This window comes from Microtus ochrogaster, chromosome 24, assembly GCF_000317375.1.
Source record: "Microtus ochrogaster isolate Prairie Vole_2 chromosome 24, MicOch1.0, whole genome shotgun sequence".
NCBI lineage: Eukaryota > Metazoa > Chordata > Mammalia > Rodentia > Cricetidae > Microtus > Microtus ochrogaster.
In genome coordinates, this window is record NC_022024.1 from 12,370,675 (window position 1) to 12,394,347 (window position 23,673).

A 23,673-nucleotide genomic window follows, 5' to 3' on the forward strand; every position below is an offset into this window, starting at 1 on the left:
TTCCTACCTCTATAACCTGCCATCCTCTCTACAGCTCTTTTCCCCACGTTCTTCATTATTTATGTCTTTGTTCTGCTTCATGACCACTGAATTTAACCAGGGTTGTGTGCAATATTTATGTCTCTGTTCTGCTCATGACCATTGAGTTTAGTCAGGGTAGTGTGCATGAGAAAGAATGTGCAAGTGCTCACTGGCCTTTTGTGGGCTCACCTGTAATACCCCAACTGAAAACAATAACTTCTATTTCCCCAGCATCCATCAGTGTCAATGTTTGCCAAAGAGAGGAAAGGACCTATGAGGGTGTCTGGCTAGTAAACCTTTGGCCATTTATTTATTTGCATATTTCAATTCTAATAAAATAATTAAAGTATCATATTACTGTGACTTAATCTCATTGTTATTATTATGGACTGAATCTTCATATATACTGAACTCTTCACTACCAAAATGACTGTATTAGAAGGTGTGGCCTTTGAAAATTAAGTATATAATGAACTAGAGACTGCATGGTGTAAACTCTTTAAAGACAAGATCAAAGAGCTCTCCAGCCCCCGTTCTGCCAGGTCAAGATCACGGGAGAAGGCAGCATTGTATGTCCTTGAAGAAGGATCTCACCTGAACCTGATGGTTGGTGGTCATAAACTTAAGTATTCAGTGTTATAAGAAAGAAATCTCTTCTTAATAAGCAACCTAGTTTATAATACTTTGTTATGGCAGATCCATCAAAGTCATACTACCATTATTATTTTTAACTTAGTTTAAAAAAATTAACCCGAAAGAAATATCTTTATCTCTCTCCTACTTAATTTTTAACGTCTACCTCCAAAGCATTTCAAGAACTTGCCATTAAGTATATCATGGAAATGTGAAAATAAATGGTCCCATAATGATATTCCGAACTTCCAGGCGTTCACGAACTTTTATCACGCAAATGAACTCTGACATAATCCTATTTAAAATGAGAATGAAATGAAAACCAGAGCACTAGTTACACTAATTAGGCGATCATTTCCACACTGTTTCTACTCTGAGAAAGCTAATAGCATTTTCATTTTGGCTAAGCCTTACCCCATTCATCTTCCATCAGGTAACTAGGTGAGGCTTGCTTGCTGTCCATGCTTGTATACCATATCTAAACAAAGAAAGAAAAAAAGAAAGAAAGAAAGAAAACCAAACATAGCTTTACTCCCAGCAGATAAAATTTCATTAAAAGATTTACTTCTGATGCAGCAGTTAAAAAGAAACGACTGTGGGGATATTCACATCTTCATAAACAATTTTCATGTTCACTAGGAAGGGCCTCCCGATCCCTGTAATCTTGATATCCACTGTCTCCCAGGACTCATTTCTACCATTCATAACTATGGGTTCTGTGGTCTCTTAGATAATGCTTTACAAACAAATGAGCGTTTTCATTTATTCCTAACGACTTTGGTTTATACAAAGAGATCTTAAACTGTCCCCAGAGCAATCATTTTGTGAAAATGTTATTAGAACATCTTTACAAATTTAGAAACAAAGGGGGGTTTCATTAACAATAGAAGTCATCGGGAATTGAAGGCCCCTGGCATAACCAGTTCTTACCAATCTTGTTTTATTCAGTAATGAGTAAGACTGATCTTGTGAACTATACGTTGATTTTTTTTTAATCTGGTGAATGGCTAAAAAAGTGAAAAACTGATGGGGTGGGGAGAGTTGCTAGAAAAATCAGCGTTCTTGGGCTAATTAGCTCTGTCTTTACTCTTGGAGGAGATATATGCAATTATACCTCCTGGTATCTGCTAATTAAACCATTTTCTTCCTGAGACTTGGGGTGTTTGTTCCTGAGACTGAAGATTATTTTTCAGGCTTTTAGATTATCTATTCAAAAATACATGTGTTTCATTTTCTTCCTCATCAAATTTGGTTTTTCAAGACAGGGTTTCTCTGTGGTTTTGGAGCCTGTCCTGGAACTAGCTCTTGTAGGTCAGGCTGGTCTCGAACTCCCAGAGATCCACCTGCCTCTGTCTCCCGAGTGCTGGGATTAAAGGCGTGCACCACCACCGCCCGGCCTTCATCAAATTTGATATGTGTACTATGTGCAGAGAGGGACAGACAACTTGTGACAGGACTGAAAGTAGACCCAAAACACATCCATATTTTGAGCATTTATCTTGATGTACAGATGCAGTTTTATACATAGAACCTTCTCTCATTTTATGTAGCTTTTATTTGAAAGGTCTGCCCAGGAAACTTAAGTAATGCCTATCTATCATCTTACCTGAACTTTTATTGCTGGATTTTTCTCAAGGCTTCTCATTGTTCTGTGTATGCCATTTTTTTCCATGTGGTAGGTCCTTAGATTTCCTCTTCAGACATTGTGTGTACTCAGATATGACAGTGCTGGTAACCACAAGGTTTATTGTTAGAAACCCAGTCTTGCCAACACTAAGTATTTCTGAAAAATGACATGATGAACACTGCTTAAAAACAAAATTTAAGAAGACATTAGAGATGACATCCATGCCCAGCTGAACACTCAGAGAATTACACGTTGGTCATACTGGCAAAGAAATTTCTCTTTGGTTAGGCTTACGGATTCACAATGGTGCACTCTTAAAAGATGCACTGGTCTTGCATGATCTGTTTCACCAGTCTTAAGGATTCTGATACATCTGAGAGAGGTTAACCACCCACAGAGTTCAGAGCCAGCTGTGGACTAGAAAGCACAGAGTACCTGCACAATCCAAAACGTCATTTTTTTTTTACACTGACTAGTACTCCATTGTGTAAATGTACCACATTTTCTTTATCCATTCTTGGGATGAGGGGCATCTAGGTTTTTCCAGGTTCTGGCTATTACAAATAATGCTGCTATGAACATAGTTGAGCACATGACCTTGTGGTATTATTGAGCATCTTTTGGCTATATACCCAAAAGCAGCATTGCTGAGTCTTGAGGTAGATTATTTCCTAATTTTCTGAGAAGTCGCCATATTGATTTCCAAAGCAGCTATACAAGTTTACACTCCCATCAGCAATGGAGGAGCTCTCCTTTACCCCATATCCTCTCTAGCATGAGGTACCATCAATTTTTGATCTGATGGATCTAGAAAAAAACATATTGAGGGAGGTAACTCAGACCCAGTAAGTCAAATATAATATGTACACACTCATAAGTGACTTCTAGACATAAAGCAAAGAAAAACCAGCCTCTAGTCCATAACCACAGATAACCTAGGCAACTTAAGGGAACCCTAAGAGAGACATACATGGATCTACATAGGAAGGAGAAAAAGACAAGATCTCCTGAATAAATTGGGAACATGGGGGTTATGGGAGATGGTAGAGGTGGGGGGAAAGGAAGGGAGGAGGGTGAAAAAAATGTATAATGCAATAAAAATAACAATAAAAACGAAAGTGCCAAGTACCTTCCCCACTGGTCAATAGAGATCCAAAGTAGGTGGGGATTCCAACCATTAGCTTCCCTCTGAGAGAAGCATTAATCTGTGCACACAATGCCTCAGATTCTCTGATTCTATCTCCAAAGAGAGCATCAGGCATTTTAGACATGGACTCCTGATGCATTTAACATGATCCAGACACCTACGGGAAAATGGAGACAGTGGATTGGACTGTTAGACATCAGTTTCTCTCCTAGTTCAGCATAGAGTAAGCAGACAAGAGCCACAGCGATCTGCTACTTTCCTGAGAAGGATCTGCCTGGTAGAGACCTTACAGAATCTCCAGCCAGTTTATATAGTGCTCTCCTGTATGAAGCTTCTCTAGGGACTTGTACAATGAGGGGTGAGGTGTAAAAAATCCATATAAATCAGGGAGCCTGAAAATGAAGAAATAAGCAGAGACATCTAGAAAAATCCTCCTTAATGAAACAGATCTGATTGTTTACTTGTCAGTGCAAAATCACAGTCATAAATGCGCTTGCTCACTCGAGCTAAGAGAAATTGAAATTAGAGCCAGAGTTTCAAGAAAGACTAAAATACTTCAAAGCACCAATAGGGCATGGAAACGAACAGCTGAACTGCAATTCACTTGAAGGCGTCACCGGCAGATGGAGGCAATCAGAAGCATCAGCAAACCAAAGGCAGATCCTGAGAAGTAAATTATCGTTGAGAAGATTCACAGGGAAGGGAAAGTGTGAAGAAAGACGAAGGGACATTGAGAAAGCCATCAAGCAGGTTTTCTCAATGAGGGATCAGGTGGGGCAGATTGTGATGGGAATGGACAGAAAGAATAATACAAGAGATATCTTGACCGGTGTCCATTCTGGGGTTAGGGAGAAACCTGATGCCAAGGAAACTCCCAGGAATTCAGAAAGATGGTCCCAGCTAAGACTTCTAGCAAGAGTGGAAAATAACTATACTTTTATGGTAGAAAATATTCCTTCTCTGCCCAGAGTTTTTTCTGCTATAAAAAGTAGTTGATGACACAGATATAATACAGGCATTAGATGCTGAGAAAAATAATTCAGACACAGACTACAAAAAGGATAACTAAGAACATGGCATTCCACAAAATGTTATATTTGGCATCTGATGACTCTTTAGAACGTCTGTAAGATGTTGTCATGGTCAAAGCATGTGTTCACTTTGTGTGAGTATGTCTTACACAGTTTCACTGACTTAGCCAGTAGACGCCTCTAGAAGATAAATGAAACAGGCTTTGCTAGTGGCTGTAGTTTAATATTCGTGAAATTTCTAGGGAATATAGTTAAACATTTACTGCTTAATTTTTTTTCTTTTCTCCAATTTTTGTAGTTTTATTTAGGGAATGCTTAATATTGCTAGTTCTGTGGCAATGGAAATTCCAACTTACTGTGCTCTATTCTCATCTTATCTTTGGACTTTCAATATCGTAATGAATTTCTCTTGGAAAATAAACTGTTTCTAACATCTAATATTGATTGATGATTAGTGGTTTCAGTAGACATGCTAGAGATTTTTTTTGGGTTTTACTTGCAAAGTTCTGTACCAATGTCTTGGTCAAAGTCATGCAATCATGCAATGTTAACTTCTACTTCTCATTATATTTGGAAAGAAGACCCATCCTGGTTTATAAAAGCTGATTCATTGAAGACCTTCAGCTGATCTTAAATTATACCTATTAAGAATAATTACTTTCGCTGGGCAGTGATGATGCATGTCTCTAATCCCAGCACTTGGGAGGCAGAGGCAGGTGGATCTCTGTGAGTTTGAGGCCAGCCTGGTCTACAAGAGCTACTTCCAGGATGGTACCAAAGCTACATAGACAAAGACTATCTCAAAAAATCATAAATAGATAGATAAATAAATAGATAGATAATAAATGATTTCCCTAAAAAGTAGTAATAGTACTCTTCTTCATAAATTTAAGTATACATTGTGGCAAGCTGACCATAAACAGAAAGGAAGGCATCTTTTGTCACCAACTCATGACCGGAAAGCTCTGGTTGACAGTATCTATATGGGATCCAGACTGAGCTAGAAAGCAAAATTAAGCTGTGAAGCCATCCTCCTCCTCCTTTTCACCTTTTAAAAAATCAGATGAATAAAACTTTGCCTGCAAACACTGTGGAGGGAAAGGGTTCTCTTCTGTGAGAAGCCCTTCAGAACCACTGGGAAGAAGTCCTATCCCGTTATTAGTAGATATTCAGACGTTCATCAGCTTTTTCATACTGCTTTAACCATACTAGTGTTTAACAGAAGTTCTGACTCTTTAAAAAAAAAATTGTTTCTTCTCGTGACTTCTAGAAGACAACCCATGTAGTCACATTCAAATTATTAATGGGAAGTGTAACTAATAGACTAATGAATGTTACATAAAGAGATGCACACTTTTCAGCTTTTAAAAAGTCTTTGGATATTTCTTAGGAGAAATATTTTAAAAAGCCAGGAAATGTGGTGTATTGTGGAACACCACTGTGAGCAAGCTGACTTCCAAGTTTATAATTCATGAGTTGCCAAGCCTAACTAAATTCATGCTAATTTTTCTTACTCTAAGTTTTTATTTTGTAGTCAAAGTTATAGTTTACTATCATTTTATAATAACTACATAAACATAGTGGAAAGGTCTTTGTTAGTTATGCCTTATTGTTTATCATTAAATTTATGATTCTGCATTTATAATGATTGAGGAAATTACTTCTAGTAATAATATAAAAATGTAAGGGCATCCAGTTAGCTCAGTTTAGAGTGTGGTGCTAATAATACCAAGGTCATAGGTTCTATCCCTTCTACTAGTCACATGAAAGTTTCTTAGTGCTGGATGAACGTTTCCATGGTTAAAAGAACTTTCTGTTCTTTTTGAAGAATTGATTTGGGTTCAGTTTTTGGAAATCAGCTCAGGTGACTCTCAACCTGTAATTTCAGTTCCAAGGGACCAGATGTCCTCTTCCTATCTCTCCAGGTTCTTGCACAAGTCTATTTTTAATAGATATTTTATGACAATTTAAAATTAAATGGTTGTCTTTTATTCCAATAAATTAGCCATCTACTACCTTTTTTTACCTTTTAAAAAACAGATGAACATAAACTTGCCTGTTAACACTGTGGAGGAAAGGGTTTTCTCCTTTGAGAAGTGCTTCAAAACCACTGGGTCCTATCTCCTCTCTAGTAGACGCTCAGACTTTCATCTGCTTTCCCATACTGCTTTAACCATACTAGTGTTTAACTAAAGTTCGGAGTGTATCTATTATGAAAGAAAATTTTCAGATAGGTATTCAATGAATGCTATTTAAAATATAAAGAACTTCATTTTTGGTTCTTTAACAAGGCTTTTGTTGTTATTTTGTTTAAATGATGACTTTTTTGGCTGCAAACAAAAATTATATCCAAACCTTCTGTGGAATAAAAGACTTGATTTTATTTTCTAGTCACCAATATATTCAGATATTATTACTCTATAGTATTGCATTGTTTTCGGAGATATGTAATTAGCAAATCATCTTTTAGATAGCTGGTTGTAGGAAAGCAACTTTGGTCTTTATTTTGAAAACCTTGAAGCTTTTGATTAACAGAAAACCACTGCGGGTTGCTTCCTAGAATACCACTGAATGTTCGAGACATCGTTTACTGCACAGGGGTGTCGTTGCTGGATGAGGATGTCTGGGAGTTCATCTGGATGAAATTCCACTCCACCACTGCAGTTTCGGAGAAGAAGATACTACTGGAGGCTCTAACTTGCAGCGATGACAGGAATTTATTAAATAGGCGAGTCCATTAAATGTCTCAGGTTGTATTTGTAATGAAACGTTATCATCTACAACTAAAATGCTCTGGAGTTGATTTTATTTCCTTGAATATACAGTATTGTAAAAGTCGGTATTATAGAACACATCTTTCTCGAGAAAAGAAAACCTACATGGTGAAATAACTAAAGTAACTTGACTTGAAAGCTAACATGATTTATAACTAATTATTTTATAAAGCATTGTATGTGTTTGAAAAAATATTCCACTGTAAAAGAAAATATTTAATGTGATGAATTTGAGAGTGGAGTTACGTCAACAAATAAGCTTTTTGATTTTTCCCATTCCATAGATTTTATTGGAGTTTAATTGTGTATTTCATGAAAGTGCTATGAATTTTATCAGTGTTTTCTAAACAGAAATTGTTCTGTAATTATTCATTGGGAAAGTTTTAGTTCAAGTATTTTTGAAGAATATAACTAAATTGTAAATTTTTTAATTTAAGATTATAAAGTGTTTACATTTTTAGACTAAAGGTTTTTTATCCACACTTTTATCGTTATAGGCTTCTAAATCTATCTTTGAATTCTGAGGTGGTGTTGGATCAAGATGCAATTGATGTCATAATCCATGTAGCCAGAAATCCACATGGTCGAGATCTCGCCTGGAAGTTTTTCAGAGACAAATGGAAAATACTAAATACCAGGTAGAGATTATAATCTATTCAAGCCTGAATGAATAAATGAAAGCCTACGTTTGAGGAATAGATACCCAAGGTTTTTGTTAGAGCTGTGAACTAAATGATAAAATTAGACTTTATAATATTCAGCAAAGATAGGTGTTGCCATTCCTTGAAATTCATGATGATTTTTTATCATGTCTCTAAAATTTCTCATTTAATAAAGATTGATAACCTTAATTAATGGGAAAGCATGGAAAGACTAAGAATTATTTAGCAGAGCAACTTGACTTGGAAATTCATCAAATTCTATGTAGTTGAAATCCTTTCATAAAACTTGTATATTCTGTATATATTACAGAAAAAACATAAATCACATATAAATGCAATTCCAACAAAGAACTTTACTCTTGTAGAATGGTTTAAATTCCCTTTAAATGTAAATATCATAAAACACCTCAATAAAATAGTGATACGGAGAAGTCTCATTAATCACTTGGATCATTGTATTATTCCAGCTGCTGTAGAATTAATTCTCAGGATATCTTGTTTCGTGGTGAGAATTCTTCAGCTTCAATTTTAGAAAATATTTCATTATACATTTAAATATATTGTAATAAATGTTAATTTATGCCTCTGATAATCTCTATGGTATTTTAAAATTAAATCTATTATGGAGCGAGTAAATGCTGCATGTTACTCCTCAACATGAATTTTTTTCCAGATAGTAAGCAGACCTAACATTTGGTCTCTTGAAAGCTGATGTAAAAACTATTGTGTGTTTTTTCAGTCCTTTACCAGTTACCCTTGCATAACAAGTTCATCAGAATGTGCTCTTACAGTTACACACGTTGCTGTCTATAGCTGCTTCATTGTCCCGAAACTGCTGGTATACCTATAAGTCACGGTGACATTTTGTGTTTGCAGTTCAATATCGTAGAATGATAGGAAGACTAGAGCTTGCATTGCCACTGTGTGTATAATGTGTCATGTAGCAGGCAGGAAGGTGAAACTAATGCATATGAGTATCAGTGTAAAGGATTTCACACACACACACACACACACACACACACACACCAACCTTTCATTGGTTCATAGATCACAGCTCAGTGTTATCCGCACATCTACTATTTTTTCCGTTGTTTCTCAGCATGCTTATTTTGTCTCTGACAACCATGACCATTGTTCAAAAGGTAGAAAGACTGAGAGTTCTGTCCACATATATAGTTCTGTTTCTCTTCACAAGGAGTGCTTTTATCAGTTCCGATTTTCCTATTAGTTCTTGAACATCGGAGCGCATGGGAAGGGTTGGCTAGGATATTGTATTCTACTTTACAGGCTCCTTCTGGTTTTAGGTGTCATGTGCTCCCATTGCTTCTCTTGCTCCCAGAATCACTTCTGTTAACTCACACCTTTCACCTGACGTTACCATGTAGTAGAACTGTTCACATTGTGGTCCCCTGTGGAGTGTGCTTGAAAACCAAACCTATAATGTTGGAGCCTATAATTTCACACTTGTCTTCCTCTTCTTGGGAAGTCAGATAAGTATTCACCAATTGCTCAAGTCACACAACTGGAAGGGTATAGACATCCTCCTTTCTTGGCCATATATAATAACAAATTCAAGGTCCTCTTAAGTATCCTAAATGTTTCTTGAAAACTTCCTTGCTATTTCTGACACCACTTCTTTACCTCTTTACCACATGTTTGTTTGTTTTTCTTTATTCCCCCACCAGCAGTCTTAAAGCAAAGTCTTCCATCTTTCTGAATCTTAGAACACACTTTTCTTTCTATCTATCTATCTATCTATCTATCTATCTATCTATCTATCTATCTATCTATCTATCTATCTATCTATCTATCTATCTATCTATCTGTCCATGTTTCAGAACCTTCTAAAACATGTTTCTATCTCCCTTCTATGAAATCACCCATGATTCTCTGCCACACTAAGCATAGGGGCTTCATGGTGTGTGTTCCGCTTACCTCTCAAGACTTTACCTCTGACCCAGTCTCACAGCTCAGGCCCTTCTGAGGCCCATTGATTTCAGCTGTCTTCACTTACCATGCAGTTTCACACTTGCGTGCCTTTGATTATGCCACACTTCCACTTGGCATTTCATTCTCAGAACAACGTTGTACTCATTTATATGCAGTCGCTACAATGAAGAGCTATAGGCCGTCTCTGAATTCTATGTATCATTTCATCAATGCTATATCTAGTTACATTAAATGAGAATTATCTCTTTCCGTGTCTAGGTCTTCAACTACATAAAGTATGAGATAGAGATTGTGTTCTACTCTTCCTTACCTGGGAGTGTAAAGGAAAATGATTGGATCTCCCTTAGAAGGGAGTGACTTTTCTTCTGGTATGGTCAGCCACTTTTCTGACCGTATGACCTTAACAAAAGTCACTTGTGTTAGTATTGAACTGACAGCTTACTTCTTTGAGACAGTGTCGCCATGTACTCCTAGCCATCCTGGAACTCACTAAGTACACCAGTCTATCTTTACACTTGCATCATTCTCCCTGACTCTGTATCCCGAATGCCCAGATTGTGGGATTGTACCATGGTTCTTGGTAGTTTATGATACCAGTTTCCATCTATTTGCTTTGACTAAGATGTCCTTTTCTCATCATGGCAATCCTCCCATTTGATCCCCTCTTTCAATGATAAGACTAAGTTCTTCAGCAACTCAAGTACTGAAGAGCCAGCAAGTTGGGGAAGCTAAGGAAAGCATCTAATAATAATGGCAGCGTCTTTGCTTCCAAAAACTCCGTCTTCTTGCTGGTTATTTTTGGTGCTAAGAGCATGAAACCTGTGATAGATAACCTTAACAAAGTAGAGGCAAATTGAAAAAGTGGGAACTTGCCATTCACAGATATACATCGTACAGGAATCGTAAGTCAAGAAATTTCATTCATAGTACAAGCATTACAGAATATAATAAATAACTAGATATTTTAATAACTAAATATTTGGGTAACTAGAAAATTTAATAAGTGTAACTGATGCTTTTTAAGAAAAGAATTTTTTGTAAACTTTGCCTCAGTTTTTGAAATTTAATTAGAATTCCAAGATTTTTTATGACTAGCTAGATCACAGAATCCTGGTGACATACTGGTTCTGATTGAATAAGTTTTGCTTTCATTCCTTTCTTGGGAGACTTTTTAACCTACAATGATCTAGGTTGTGGTACACTAGATCATTTATAGATGCCTCTCTCTCCTTTCTTGGCTTGTAAATAGAACAACAATGGCTGAATCCAATTCCAAAGGCCTGGACTTTGACAGACTCAGTGACACTCAGAGGTCTGTGAAACAGTTCAGCAGGCTAGGTGGACCTGGTAGAACCCCACTGCAATGAGTGCTTCCTTGCCTCTCTCCCTCCCGAGAGGAGCAGCCAGTACTTCCCAGAGAGCTGGTGATTACTGATGGTCATGGTAAACGCAACCTTTGGGAATGACTGCAAAAATTATTCTAGCCAGTTTGCTTAAATTACTACCTAGATAGACATTAAGACCATTTTCTTTTATCTTTGTAGGTATGGAGAAGCATTATTTATGAATTCCAAACTTATCAGCGGAGTTACAGAATTTCTTAACACAGAAGGGGAGCTTAAAGAGGTAAAAGTCTTGTTACAATATTCTTATATAAACACATTTAATTACATATTTATTTCAACTACTTCTAGGCATTAGATTCACTCAAGTTCCTTCCCCCGTACACTTCCCATACTCACATGCACACATGCACATGAAGATACATGTATGGCTTGCATGTGTGCACACATGTGCAAATGCATGGCACATACATACACACACACACACACACACTAATTTTCTTCATCCATTACATCCATTACCTACAAAGAAATCTGTAACATATTCAGAATTGAATGACTATGAACAATTATGTAGATTGCTCAAAGAAAATTAATTTTGTAGTTGGGGACCACATATTCCAGAGCTCTTAGATCCAGCTGCTGCTCTTCAAGTGATTACGTGAACTCAGTTTATAAACCATTCACTAACGACCATGCCAATGATGACATGTCCATTAGGGACAGTGCTTGATGCTGAGGCACACAGTAAAAGTCTGAGTGATTATGTGGACACAGTAGCCTGCTAACAGCTATCCAGTCTTTTAAGTGGAATAAATTCATATTTGAGGAAGGTACACCACTGCTGATAACACTCACTGAAAGTAACAGTTTGCTTAAGATAGATTGCTTGGCTCCATTACAAATTAATTTTATTAATGAAAATAAGCTTGAGTTTTTAATGAACTTGTGTCCAGATTCTGAAATTTCTATTTTATCCGTTCCCAATTGTATCTCTCAGTATGTAAGCCATCTAGGTGTCTCCTTTTCCCCCCATTAGCTCCTTTCAGTACTAGAAAAGGACCTGAAGTGGGATTATCAATCACACAGGAAAACAATAACCAAATAAAGCTTCTTTTATTCAGTTATGATAATTGATGCTGCCTTTTCCTCCTCTGCTAGCCACAGCATACAGCTTATATTCAGCACAGAAATTCCTAGTTTCATTCGTTTCTACAGGAGACCAGCTGGAAGCTGTGACCCACAGATGATCCCATTGACTGGCATTCCTTTAGAGGCATTGGACCTGGCATGTTGGTCACATCTTCTAATATTGCTCGGTTTCCTGAGAGCATGTCTTCCACTAACTTAGGATCTGTCATAAGGAATACTGTGCTGAGCTACAGCTCAGATTCCAGTGATATGAATGTCAGCCTTTCCCCTGCTATGTGTGTTCTCAACCCTAAAGGATTTAGTTTTGAAATCCCAGAATATTTTTCTCACTTTTTTTTTTTTAATGAAAGGCGCTAAATGAAGAGAACTTTTATGTGCCCGGAGGAAACAGAAGGCATGGGCAAATCATAATTGCTTTCATTATTTTTTACATTTAAACTTAGTGCTTTTAATATCATGATTTAATATTTAATAATCAAGCAATAAAGTACTGATTTAGCCACAACCCCCACAAACATTGAAGGAAGCTCAGAAGTTTCTTCCTTTTTCCCACTCCTTCATCCATTGTGTTTCCCCTCTTGTCTTCCAGTTTCCTTTCACCGTTATCCCTCCTTTCACTGTCTACCATTTATATAGTTCCTGTTTCGAGCATACAAAGGTCACAAAAATCATGTTTTAAGTTGAGATTTATTTAAATTCATCACATGCAAACCTCTTTCTGCATTTCACTTACACATTTTGTTTTTATCCTTTAATTAATTGCCATTTTAATGTTGCAAGCTACCCCATCATGAAAGTTGTGATTTCAAAAATGAAGCTAAATTGTGGCTTTTAGTCCATTATCTTCAAAGCGATAACTGAACAACGCAGGCTCTCAGCGGAATGAGCAATGGGTCATTTCACTGTGGACTGGCTTGCTCTCACTTTGCAGTTTCACTGTTCTGCCAGAAGCCTTTCCATACTTCTACCACCTAGCCATTTTCTGCAGATGGAGGGGATGCTATTTTATGGTGACATAGGGCTTAATTTCTGTTCTCACTCACTCCTTTCTTAAGCAGAAAGTGTTAAGCAAAATCAATGTCTTCCCTTGGAGGTTATACCTTACTGTTGCTAAGCCTGTAGATCTGAAAGGGCTCAGCACCTTTGTGAATTATGACATTGCTTTTAATATTTTTATTGATAATTATGCGATTTGTATATGGTTGTATGTGGGTATTTAGTGCGAGTGCAGGAGGCCAGAATAAGCTTTCAGAGCCTCTTAAACCAGAGCTGATTGAGGACGGTGATGGGAACCTCTCTGGAGTCCACTACAAGAACAATAGAGCCATATGGTTTCCATAGCTGAGCCATCTCTCCAGCCCCCTGAAAATAAAACTATTTAATATTTTAATGACCATTATCAGCTTCAATATTTTGATGACTATTAAATAGAAAAAAAATTCTCTGTTTTATGGTCCCTTCCCTCAAACCATCCTAACACCTAAGACTGGATTTATTCTTAATTATAAAGAATAAGCAATTTGACTTATATTCCTGCATGAGGCAATTCATCCCTTCCTTAATTTTTAAGACTAGAAGAAACATAACCTCATAGAAGACCTTTGTAATTTTTTGACTAATGTCCATTTCGTTCTTCTGTGAACCTAATACAGTCCTGTTGTAAAAGAATATGCATCTTCTTCATCAGAGAGACTCCATTTACAACTTAAAGCATGAAGTATTTTGCTTCATAATAGGCCAATAGCTAATTCTATTTAGTTCTATAACTATCAAGATTATATTATGCTTTGCAATTCTCTCTTTAAAGTCCTGTGTGATGCCAGATCTAGGATACCTTTAGATAAATTTTTTTCAATGTTAAACAATTTTTAGAAGATAGATTAACAAACACACCTAGAAATTGTGCTAAGAAAATCAGAGGATGTGAAAAACACTAAAATTTTATTAAATTTTATTGTACAAAAGTGTCTACACTTATTCAAAGTAAAAGTATCACAGATAAATATCTCAAAGCCCAATTAAGAGAAAACCTAATGGAGGTAGAAAAATAGCAAAGAGCCTGCGAAGTAAGCAGAGTGGGAGGCTAAGTGCCTTTGTCGCTGAACCTGCACAGACAAAGAGAAGCTTAGCCAGACACCACAGGGCCCTCAGGGACCCGTGAGAAGGCTCTGAGCACACATTCTCTGTCAGCAGTACTGAGGAATACTGGCCACAAGATCAATTTATGGCAACTGTAGAAAGTGCTACCGATATGCTGTGATGACTGAGCTCCTCTTCTAATGTATAAGTCCCCTCAGGATCCCTGAGCTTACAAGGAAAGTGAGTCCACATCAATCATAATTTATAAAATGAAACTCTGGAGATCCACCTGTCACATTGTCTACAGAGTTCTCTTCCATGACAATATGACTTTGGATCCAGTCATGGTCAAGCCAATGGGTTGGAGTTTTCTTCAAGCGTTCAGCTTGTTTCAGGAAGAGACCTGAGCATCTTCATGTGTAGGTGGAGACAGCTTGTTTTTTTCCCAGATGCCACACCTGAATAATACCACAAAAACTATATTAATTACAACACTGTTGGCCAATAGCTAAGGCATATTTTCAGCTAATTCTTACATCTTAAATTAACTTATTTCTATTAATCCATGTATCAACATGAGGCTGTGACCTACTGGTCTGATTCTGGCTGGTGTCTGGTGTCTTTTTCCTTCGGCAGCTACATAGCGTCTCCTTGATTCTGCCAACTCTCTCTTTATACCTCTTCTAGACTGGCTATATTTTGCCCTGCTATAGGCTGAAGCAGCTTCTTTATTAACCCAACAGTAATAAAAACATATTCATAACATACAGAGGGGAATCCCACATCATTTATGTAAGTGAAATTTGCCAAAGAACTATTGATAATTATCTGGAATCTTCAATGAATGCCTAGGAACAATAGTGAAGAACACACTTTTAGAAGTGGGTGTATTTTTCCTTGACATATAATATTAATTTAATGTACTATGATGTCATATTCTACAATAAACACACAATTCAAAATTGAATAAAATGCATTATTGGTTGCTGAATGGTCATAGAATCAGTCTAAATGAAAATGTACCACTGCATTACTAAATTTCAAACTATAATCCAAATATTTCATGTGCATGTGTTTGTGCGTACAATCAGTATATGGAGTGTCTGGTACATATTTGTACAGAGCAGTGCCTAAAAGGTTGGCAATTGCAAAAAATGCATACTCTCAATCAATTCTTCCTTCCTCTTTTTAAAATTATTATTTATTGAGTTATTTATTTCTATCCGTTTCCTCCCTCTCTCCCCTTCTACCTTCTCTCCTGACCCCCACACTCCCAATTTACAGGCAAATAGTTAGATCTAGAAAAAAAAAACATATTGAATGAGGCAACCCAGACCCAGAAAGACAAATATAACATGTATTCACTCATAAGTGGCTTTTAGACATAAAACAAAGAAAAAACAGCCTATAGTCCACTACACCAGAGAACCTAGCCAACAAGGAGAAAAAGACAAGACCTCTTTTTCTTAATATCTATAATTTTAGTCAAACAGTACATTAATTTTATGATACTAAAATAATTCTCAGTTATGTATTCAATATCTTATGCCTGCTTTAGCATACAGCGATTTTGATGTCATGTCAAGTATATAATTCCGTGATATGGTTTTCCATTGCCAAAGTTTTCAGATCAACTTTCAGAAAGTCCATGGGTATTGAGTAATCAAGCAACACCATCATAATCAAATCAAGCTGTCCATGAACTAAAATCCAAATTAATCTGGAGATGTAGAATTAACTGTATTTTCGACAGCTCCACACTTCACTTTTCCTGCCTGGATCTTATCTTGAGGCCCTGTGTTTTCCTTCCTGGCAGAGCCTTCATGTGGCACCCCAGGTGATGAATCACACCCCCCACTAATTACATCACATAGCTACAAAGTTGATTTTTCACGTTTGTCTGTTAGCACTGTAATTGTTGGTTGCTTGCCAGTCTCTTAAGACACACAGAACAAAAAGCGAAACTGCTAGTGCTTAATCTTCAAATAATTCCTTGGGTCTTCTCAGAGTTATATGAACTCTCTAAGTAAGAACTCCTATCTGTAATAATGATAACAAAGCACTTAAAAGTTTCAACTCTTCCTTATCTTTTCTAGATCTGTTTGGTTGGTTGCAATGTCATTAATCACCGAGTTTTCATAGCTCAGCTTCTTTGTTCTCTAATCCAGTTACGTTGGTAATCTTTTGACACCGAAGATAATTTTAAGTCCTATTCTGCTTATTTTTAGAATATGACGAAGAATTTTCTCTATTTAAAGAAAAAAAAACCAAACTTTTAGCATTACAGTCAGTTTCTGATGCTCTTTGCTATGTTGAACCTGCCTTGTCATTAGACCTGGTCTTTGAAACAATACCACCAACCTATTTTTAGTAGCAGATATTTTATTATCTCCTGTGTTCTGTGTGACGTGGTTCCAGGAACTCTAGCCATGAACAGCGAGGTAATGATGTATAGGAAAGCTGGGATCAGGAGTGGTTCTCTTCTGCTACCTACCACTTTCACCACAAATTGGAATCTTATCTGGTTTACTTGATACAGCACAGGGGAGGGGTTAGTTGGTCAGTAGAAGGTCTTTACATGCAACCAGTCTCAGACTGTAAATATTCAGGAGGAAAAAACTATAGCCCCTAGTATTTGCACATACTAATCAATTATTTATAAACATTCACACTCAAGCTCCCAATAAAAACTTGTGCCATCTCATGATTCATATGGGTAATGGCTTTGACAATTGACCATAAGACAATTTGTTTCGGGGTCTGCACCCACATCAAATTACACTTCTGCTCAGTACTTTACTCCCTCAGTTCTCTCTGCTCTCTACAGCTATCTATTAATATATCAAGAAACTACACTTGGAGTTAATGGAGTTGTAATGCCCACATACTCGTTTTTCTTTGCATTTCGAAGTAAGTCATGTCACCCATAGATAAAACCTAGTTTTTAAATGTGTTTTTTATCAATTAAATTTGTTCCTCACAAATTTGTTCCTCTTACTTCTGACCCTCTTCTCTCTTTCCAACCTCTGTCTATCCTTGTTTTCTACAAATCTCTTCCCTACACCCATGACTTTTTTGTTTTATTTGGTGACTCACTAAGTTTAACCAAGGTCATCTGTGTGACCCTAGCTTTGTAGCTTTTTATTGGAGCTTGGAGTACTTTCTGGGGCAGGGGAGGGGGAGGTTAGCCTAACTAAAGACAGTGCTTATTTCATTTCATAGCTCTAATAGTAGCCAATTAGTTCAGCAGTAAGGTGTAGGGTCTTAGGAGATCCCTTCCACCTCTGAATGACTGATGAAGGAGCCAACATCTCACAGGTCAATTGCCAGTAACTGCAACTCTGTGTGTTCATGATTGCAATGGCTGTCTTGTCTGGAGTATACCACTTTGTAGTCCTACCTTCTAACTCTTGCATACTTTGCACCTCCTGCAGTGTTTATTCTCATTTCAAACAAGTTCCACTAGAGTTTATTTACTTCTTCTCATGAATATGTTACCAATCCAATCCATTTCATGAAGGAGTACTATGTCAGTCAATGAAATGTAAGTTTTGGTTTTATAAAGAGAACAGAAATCTTTCATATATTGACCACACATGGAGAAATGGGTGAATGAGCCTCAAATCTACAAATCTGAGAATAGAGTTTGGAAGTAGAAAGGCAGGGTGATTTAAATTAAGAACAGCAGTTAGAGGTGATGTGATCAGTGTGTTGTTTATTCAGAATTACTCTTCATTGCTTTCATAGGATCGCCATTCAGAAAATGCCAGTTTTATTATGATATATGGGAAGAGATATTGTAGATGGAAATTTCTGTCCTGCCTGGTCCCACTTCCATTCAGCCTCAAATAAACACACAGATGCTTATATTAATTATAAAGTGTATGGCCTATTAGCTCAGGCTTATTATTGACTAGCTCTTACAATGTATATTAACACATAAATCTCACCGATGTTTAAACACATGCCTTGGTAACTTTTCTCAATGCAGCATTGTGTCTGACTATTGACTACATCTCTGCCTTTCCTCTTCCCAGAATTCACTTAGTCTGGTTGCCCCACCTATACTTCCTGCCTGGATACTGGCCAATCAACATCTTATTAAGCCAATATGAGTGAAAAATCTTTACAGTGTACAAAAGCATTATCCCATAGCATGATATTGGTCCTAAAATATTAAAATGTCATCCTAGAGAACATCTGCTTAGGCCTGAGTTAACCCAGTAGGCTAAGCAAATGTGGCCTTCAAGTGAAAAGTAATATAGTCAAGTCCTGTCATCACAACCAACATGCCAGAAATGTTAGCACTACACAGAAAAGGCAGTGGGAGATTTGGAGAGCAGTATTTCCGAGTATGACCTTTAAATATAACTCAAAACAAGTGGAGCTAGAGCATTCATTCAAGTTTGTCCTAGGTTTCTGTGTAAAACTTCATACCCAAATACATTTTCCTTCGTGTATGTTCCATGTGAGTTCATATTAGTACACACAGATTCACCATGCTCAACTTCCATTTCCAGCTAAAGAACTTCATGAAGACCTACGACGGTGTAGCCTCTGCCTCATTCTCACGAGCTGTGGAAACCGTGGAAGCCAATGTGCGCTGGAAAAGGCTTTATCAAGATGAGCTCTTCCAATGGCTGGGAAAAGCCATGAGGCACTAATATATATCACCTATTAGAACTCAACTCAGAATTTTGAGAGGACCTGCTTTCTGTGGAACGAAGAGGATAGCCAGAATTTCAGTGATACACATATGGGAGGACATTTTGTTGTTGTCGTTGGTTTGGGTGGTGGTTCTTTTTCTTTGTCCCATTCTCTCTACATTTGTTTCTCTGGTGGATGTTCCTCTGTATAGAAACTCTTGCAAGCATCAGCTTTCCCTGGCTGTACATTCCTTGCTCTTCAGGACCAAATATGATAGTGGTGCATGTTGATGTTACAGTTCGTTTGGAAAACCAGAATATTTTGTGCATGGATTTATGGTTCCGCCTTGTGTTCCAGCATGCTTATTTAACATGTCCCATGTTGTATGTGAATATATGTACATCCAGGATGGGCATTATGCGAAAGCACAAAGATTATCTATGACAATCAGTGTTGCGATGAAAGTGAAAATTTCAGAAGGGAATGCTACTCTCAGCCATGGACAACAGAGAGATAAAGCAGCTCTCTAAACAGTCCGTGTCATTTGTTTCAACACTTGGATTGTCTGACAATGATGATTGTGTTGCTAACTCATTTTCTTTGAGTGACAGCTGTGTATACACTTGCAAAGATGTATAGATAGTATGTACATATGCATATGTACATAAGGAAGCTCCATATGTGTATAATATGTTGTACATGCACCTGTGTGAAGACTATCTTCAGATCAAAGGAAATTTAACTCGTTTTTATAAATATGTGGAGACTTGGAAAAGATTTCATATAATTTATCCCAATACTACCCTTCCTACTTTATAACTCACTTTCTTAACTGCTTTTTCATCTATGTCCTGAAGAATGATCTATTCAGCTACATGAAGATGAATCCTAACAAAATATATATGTCAACTAACCACTCTATAAATTCTCTTAATCTGTGGCAGCCATTCACCAATTTTTGTCACTATTTTGATCAACATTCCTATTGCATAAGCCAATTTTGTGTAAATTCAGAATGATTGGTACTAAGAAAGTATTTATTTATAGCTTCTTTGTCTTTCTTATCTTAGGTAGTGCAGAGTTAAATTCTCTCTGTGTGTTGATCTTTTTGTGTATATTGCTCCTATCCATTAAGCAACCATACCTCAACAGGTCTGTTAGCATTAAGGACCTTTTCTGCCAGTTGTGCCCTCCCTGAAGACACAAAGTTGCTTTTATGCTGTGTTAATATACAAATTTGGGGGAATTAACGATCCTGTTCTACCAGGAAATTTTTAAGAGCCATTTCCATGGCTGTGTATAATGCAATTATATTTCAGTGTTTTTCTTACCCAGTAGGCCAGTTACTTGCTTCAGATTTAACATACTTTAAATTTAGCATTGTAAAATACTGTTTACAATCACTATAATTTGAGTCAACCGTTGTGAAACCACTTTCTACTTTCCTGTGGTGTTCAGCTCTTCCAAATATTGAAAACCACTGAAATGATGGTTTCAGAGACCATCACTCACTGCTGGGGAAAATTATTTATAAAACAGGAGTCCTAGAATTATTTTGTTCATAGAAATGAATAGCAATTTCCCAATTGATAGACTAAATTACAACTAAATTTGAGTCTTATCAAATAAAGAATTAATGGCTAAATCTTACACGTACAATTTTCAACACTTCATTCAATTAAAATACATGAATTTTAAGTACTATGTGGTGTTAAAGAGTCATGGTCATGCTTAATGTGGAATCTGAAACTTAGGGTACCTCTTGGAAGTGAGCAAGTTCTAAAACATAATGCTCATAAATAGTTTACAGTCACGAAGGCCCCAAATATCCCATTATACCACTCATAAATTCATCCATGGAACAGAGCTGACCCAGGTAGATGTGTATGATATTTTTTGTTTCCCGAAGCAATGAAAATTCAGAGTAATGACATTTTTACTTTAAGTTAGTCATCATTTCAAACTTTGAGTCTTGTGACTTTCTTAATTCTTTTTCCTCCCCACAGTTAGTAGTCATAATCCTCTTTCAGTATTTTAGTGGCCTTGAACACAACTGGTTTAGCTATAATCTAAATCCTCAGTGTATACTTCTGTGCAATGTTTATACCTCATACAATACTTGTTCAACAGTATAGTGGTACCAATGGCATTGAGATTGCATTTTTGCGCTACACATTTTTTTTTCAGTTATTTAACCTTTTCAATGTTGAAATTATATTGGGCTTTAATGTTTTTTTTAGTTGTTTAAATAAGTAATATTTTCAAAATAATAAAATAACCAATGATATCTCTTGGAATATTATGTAAAATGTAGCTATAAAATTATATTTTCTACTTAGAGTTTTTATCTTTCTCTCTTGTGTGTTTTACAAATCAATTATCTACATGAAATAACAACATATAGAAAATTTTCGTCATCTTGTCTCAAAAATTTCCTGTGCTAATATATGTATAACAGTAAAACTTTGTTTTAATTAGAAAATACTAGGTTATATGCCACTTTGGGTATTCATTATTGCCAAGTAACTTGTAAATAAAATGTTTTCCCCAGTTTTACACATTCTTTTCCTTAAATTTTCTTATATTATTCAAAGTTTAAAAACTGCACAATTTCAAACTCAGAAGACTGACATCTATAACACTGGCTTCACTTCTTAAAATTCAGTAGCATGCACTTCTGCTGGGCTTTAATCCCCTTTGTTTGAAATGATTTAAAGATAAATATGTTACATTTAGATTTTCCGGTATTTCATTACACACACACACACACACACACACACACACACACACACAAAATATAGTACAAGGAAATTAATGTTATGCCATAAATTTGTAAAACTCATCCCATTACTAATAACTTTTACATATGCCGATTTGATTCTTTCCCAAACACAATGCATGTTTGACTTCTTCTTGAAGATGAAATGATGTTGAGAACAGCCATTCACACTTCTAAAACCTTATTTATGATATAACCTAAATATCTCAACATAGATGGGCTACAATGAATATAACAGCAGTGTCGTTAATTAACTTCTTTCTATCTCATTATCTTGAGACTTCACAAGTTCTAGACCAGCATTAGAATATATGATTGAACACATCCACAATGGCTCTATTATATTTAACATTTATATTCCAAATTTGTATGATTTCAAACTACTGAATTCACATGTTAATGACCATGTTTTTAGTCAATGTACATAGTCAAATATCAGGACACAGAATTTAGTCCATTGTTTACACTTCCCATTGCAAATCTGATATTGAACGTACTTTAAATTAAACCTTAAGACTCTGATACTTTGATTTATTTTCAACACATATATCTGATAGTGGGAAGAGATAACCATTACAGATGATCAGAATACACACAGAAGGCTTTCTTGTCTAAAAAATTGGAAACAATATTCAGTAATATGTGTGTAAATCTTTGGGAACTAACTTGTGAACAAATAATGTTGCAGAACTGTGGTCCCGAATCAGATGCAACAGTTAAGTTATGACAAAGTATGCAATACCATACTTACTTCAAATTCACTGCTAATTAAATATTTCAAGAATTGTCTTCTAGGGGGTTGGAGAATGTAGCTCAAATATTTTTGTGAATGCTCTTGTTACTTAATCCATAAATGTCATATACAGTAATCAAAGCACAGATGATGAGAAGCCAAGACTTCCACAGCATATTTTCCTTTATCAGAAAGCATGGCTGAATTATCATTTGATATTGACAGTTATGTGCTGTTCAGAACTCAACTGAGGCAAAAAAAAAAAAAAAGGTTTATTGAATCGGTTGGGTTTAACTGATCACGTGGTGAGAGAAGATTGTGGAAAATAGGTCTAAATATATCCACATGAAAAAATGTAAAAATCTCATGAACCAGTTGGAATTAAGGCAACATGAGACAGAATCCCATGCGACAGAAGAGCAATTTGATCATTTTTAGGTACTAAGGCCAACTATTTTCTGTACTAATCCCCAAACATGTGGATCATTTTCACTGCCTGATTTCACAATACTTGTAATTTTAGAAATATGTACCATTTCAAAATTGTAACAATGCCATAAAACGTAAACAATAATAGTTAGAATCAAAATCGGGACAGAAACTATCCTTGTGAAAAGCTGTTTGTGCAATTTATGATTGCTAACCTTCAGAAATGTTGTTTAATCCACTTGTAAAAGTCTCTCAAATTTGCCAAAATAGTGTTAGCTCTATTCGTTGATTTTAAAATCATTTTTTCAATCAGGCTCAGCAATTCCTATTTTAGGCAATAATTTATTTCTTCAAATTAGTCCCTGTGAACCTGAGTACAAAAATATTCTCATGAACGATGCTAAAATTTCAACTTTTTTAATTATATAAGATTAACCCTTAGTCTCACTGCCTTGAACTGATTAGCAGGTTTTAAAATCAAATACTTTATTTCATTTCGGGATGGATTCAATAAAAGTCTAACAAACATGGACTCTACCAGTTTTTGTTTTCAATTTCATGCCATGAAATTCTGTTTTAACGTTTTGATAAGAAACATTACAAAGCTTTAGAAAATTTTGAAAGGAGTCATTAAAAAAGATTTTCAGGTTAGGGTGCTCATATACT

At 36.2% G+C, this 23,673-nt stretch overlaps 1 protein-coding gene across 1 annotated transcript in view; it reads left to right on the plus strand.

Moving 5' to 3' along the window:
* Positions 1-21,622, plus strand: part of Trhde (thyrotropin releasing hormone degrading enzyme) — a 377,812-nt gene extending 356,190 nt beyond the window's left edge. Inside the window, exons 16-19 of the mRNA XM_005358058.3 lie at positions 7,020-7,187; positions 7,731-7,871; positions 11,390-11,471; positions 18,940-21,622. Coding sequence (XP_005358115.1) covers positions 7,020-7,187; positions 7,731-7,871; positions 11,390-11,471; positions 18,940-19,083 — 535 coding nt within the window. The 3' untranslated portion in view covers positions 19,084-21,622. The remainder of the gene's footprint in view (positions 1-7,019; positions 7,188-7,730; positions 7,872-11,389; positions 11,472-18,939) is intronic.
* Positions 21,623-23,673: the final 2,051 nt, after the last annotated feature.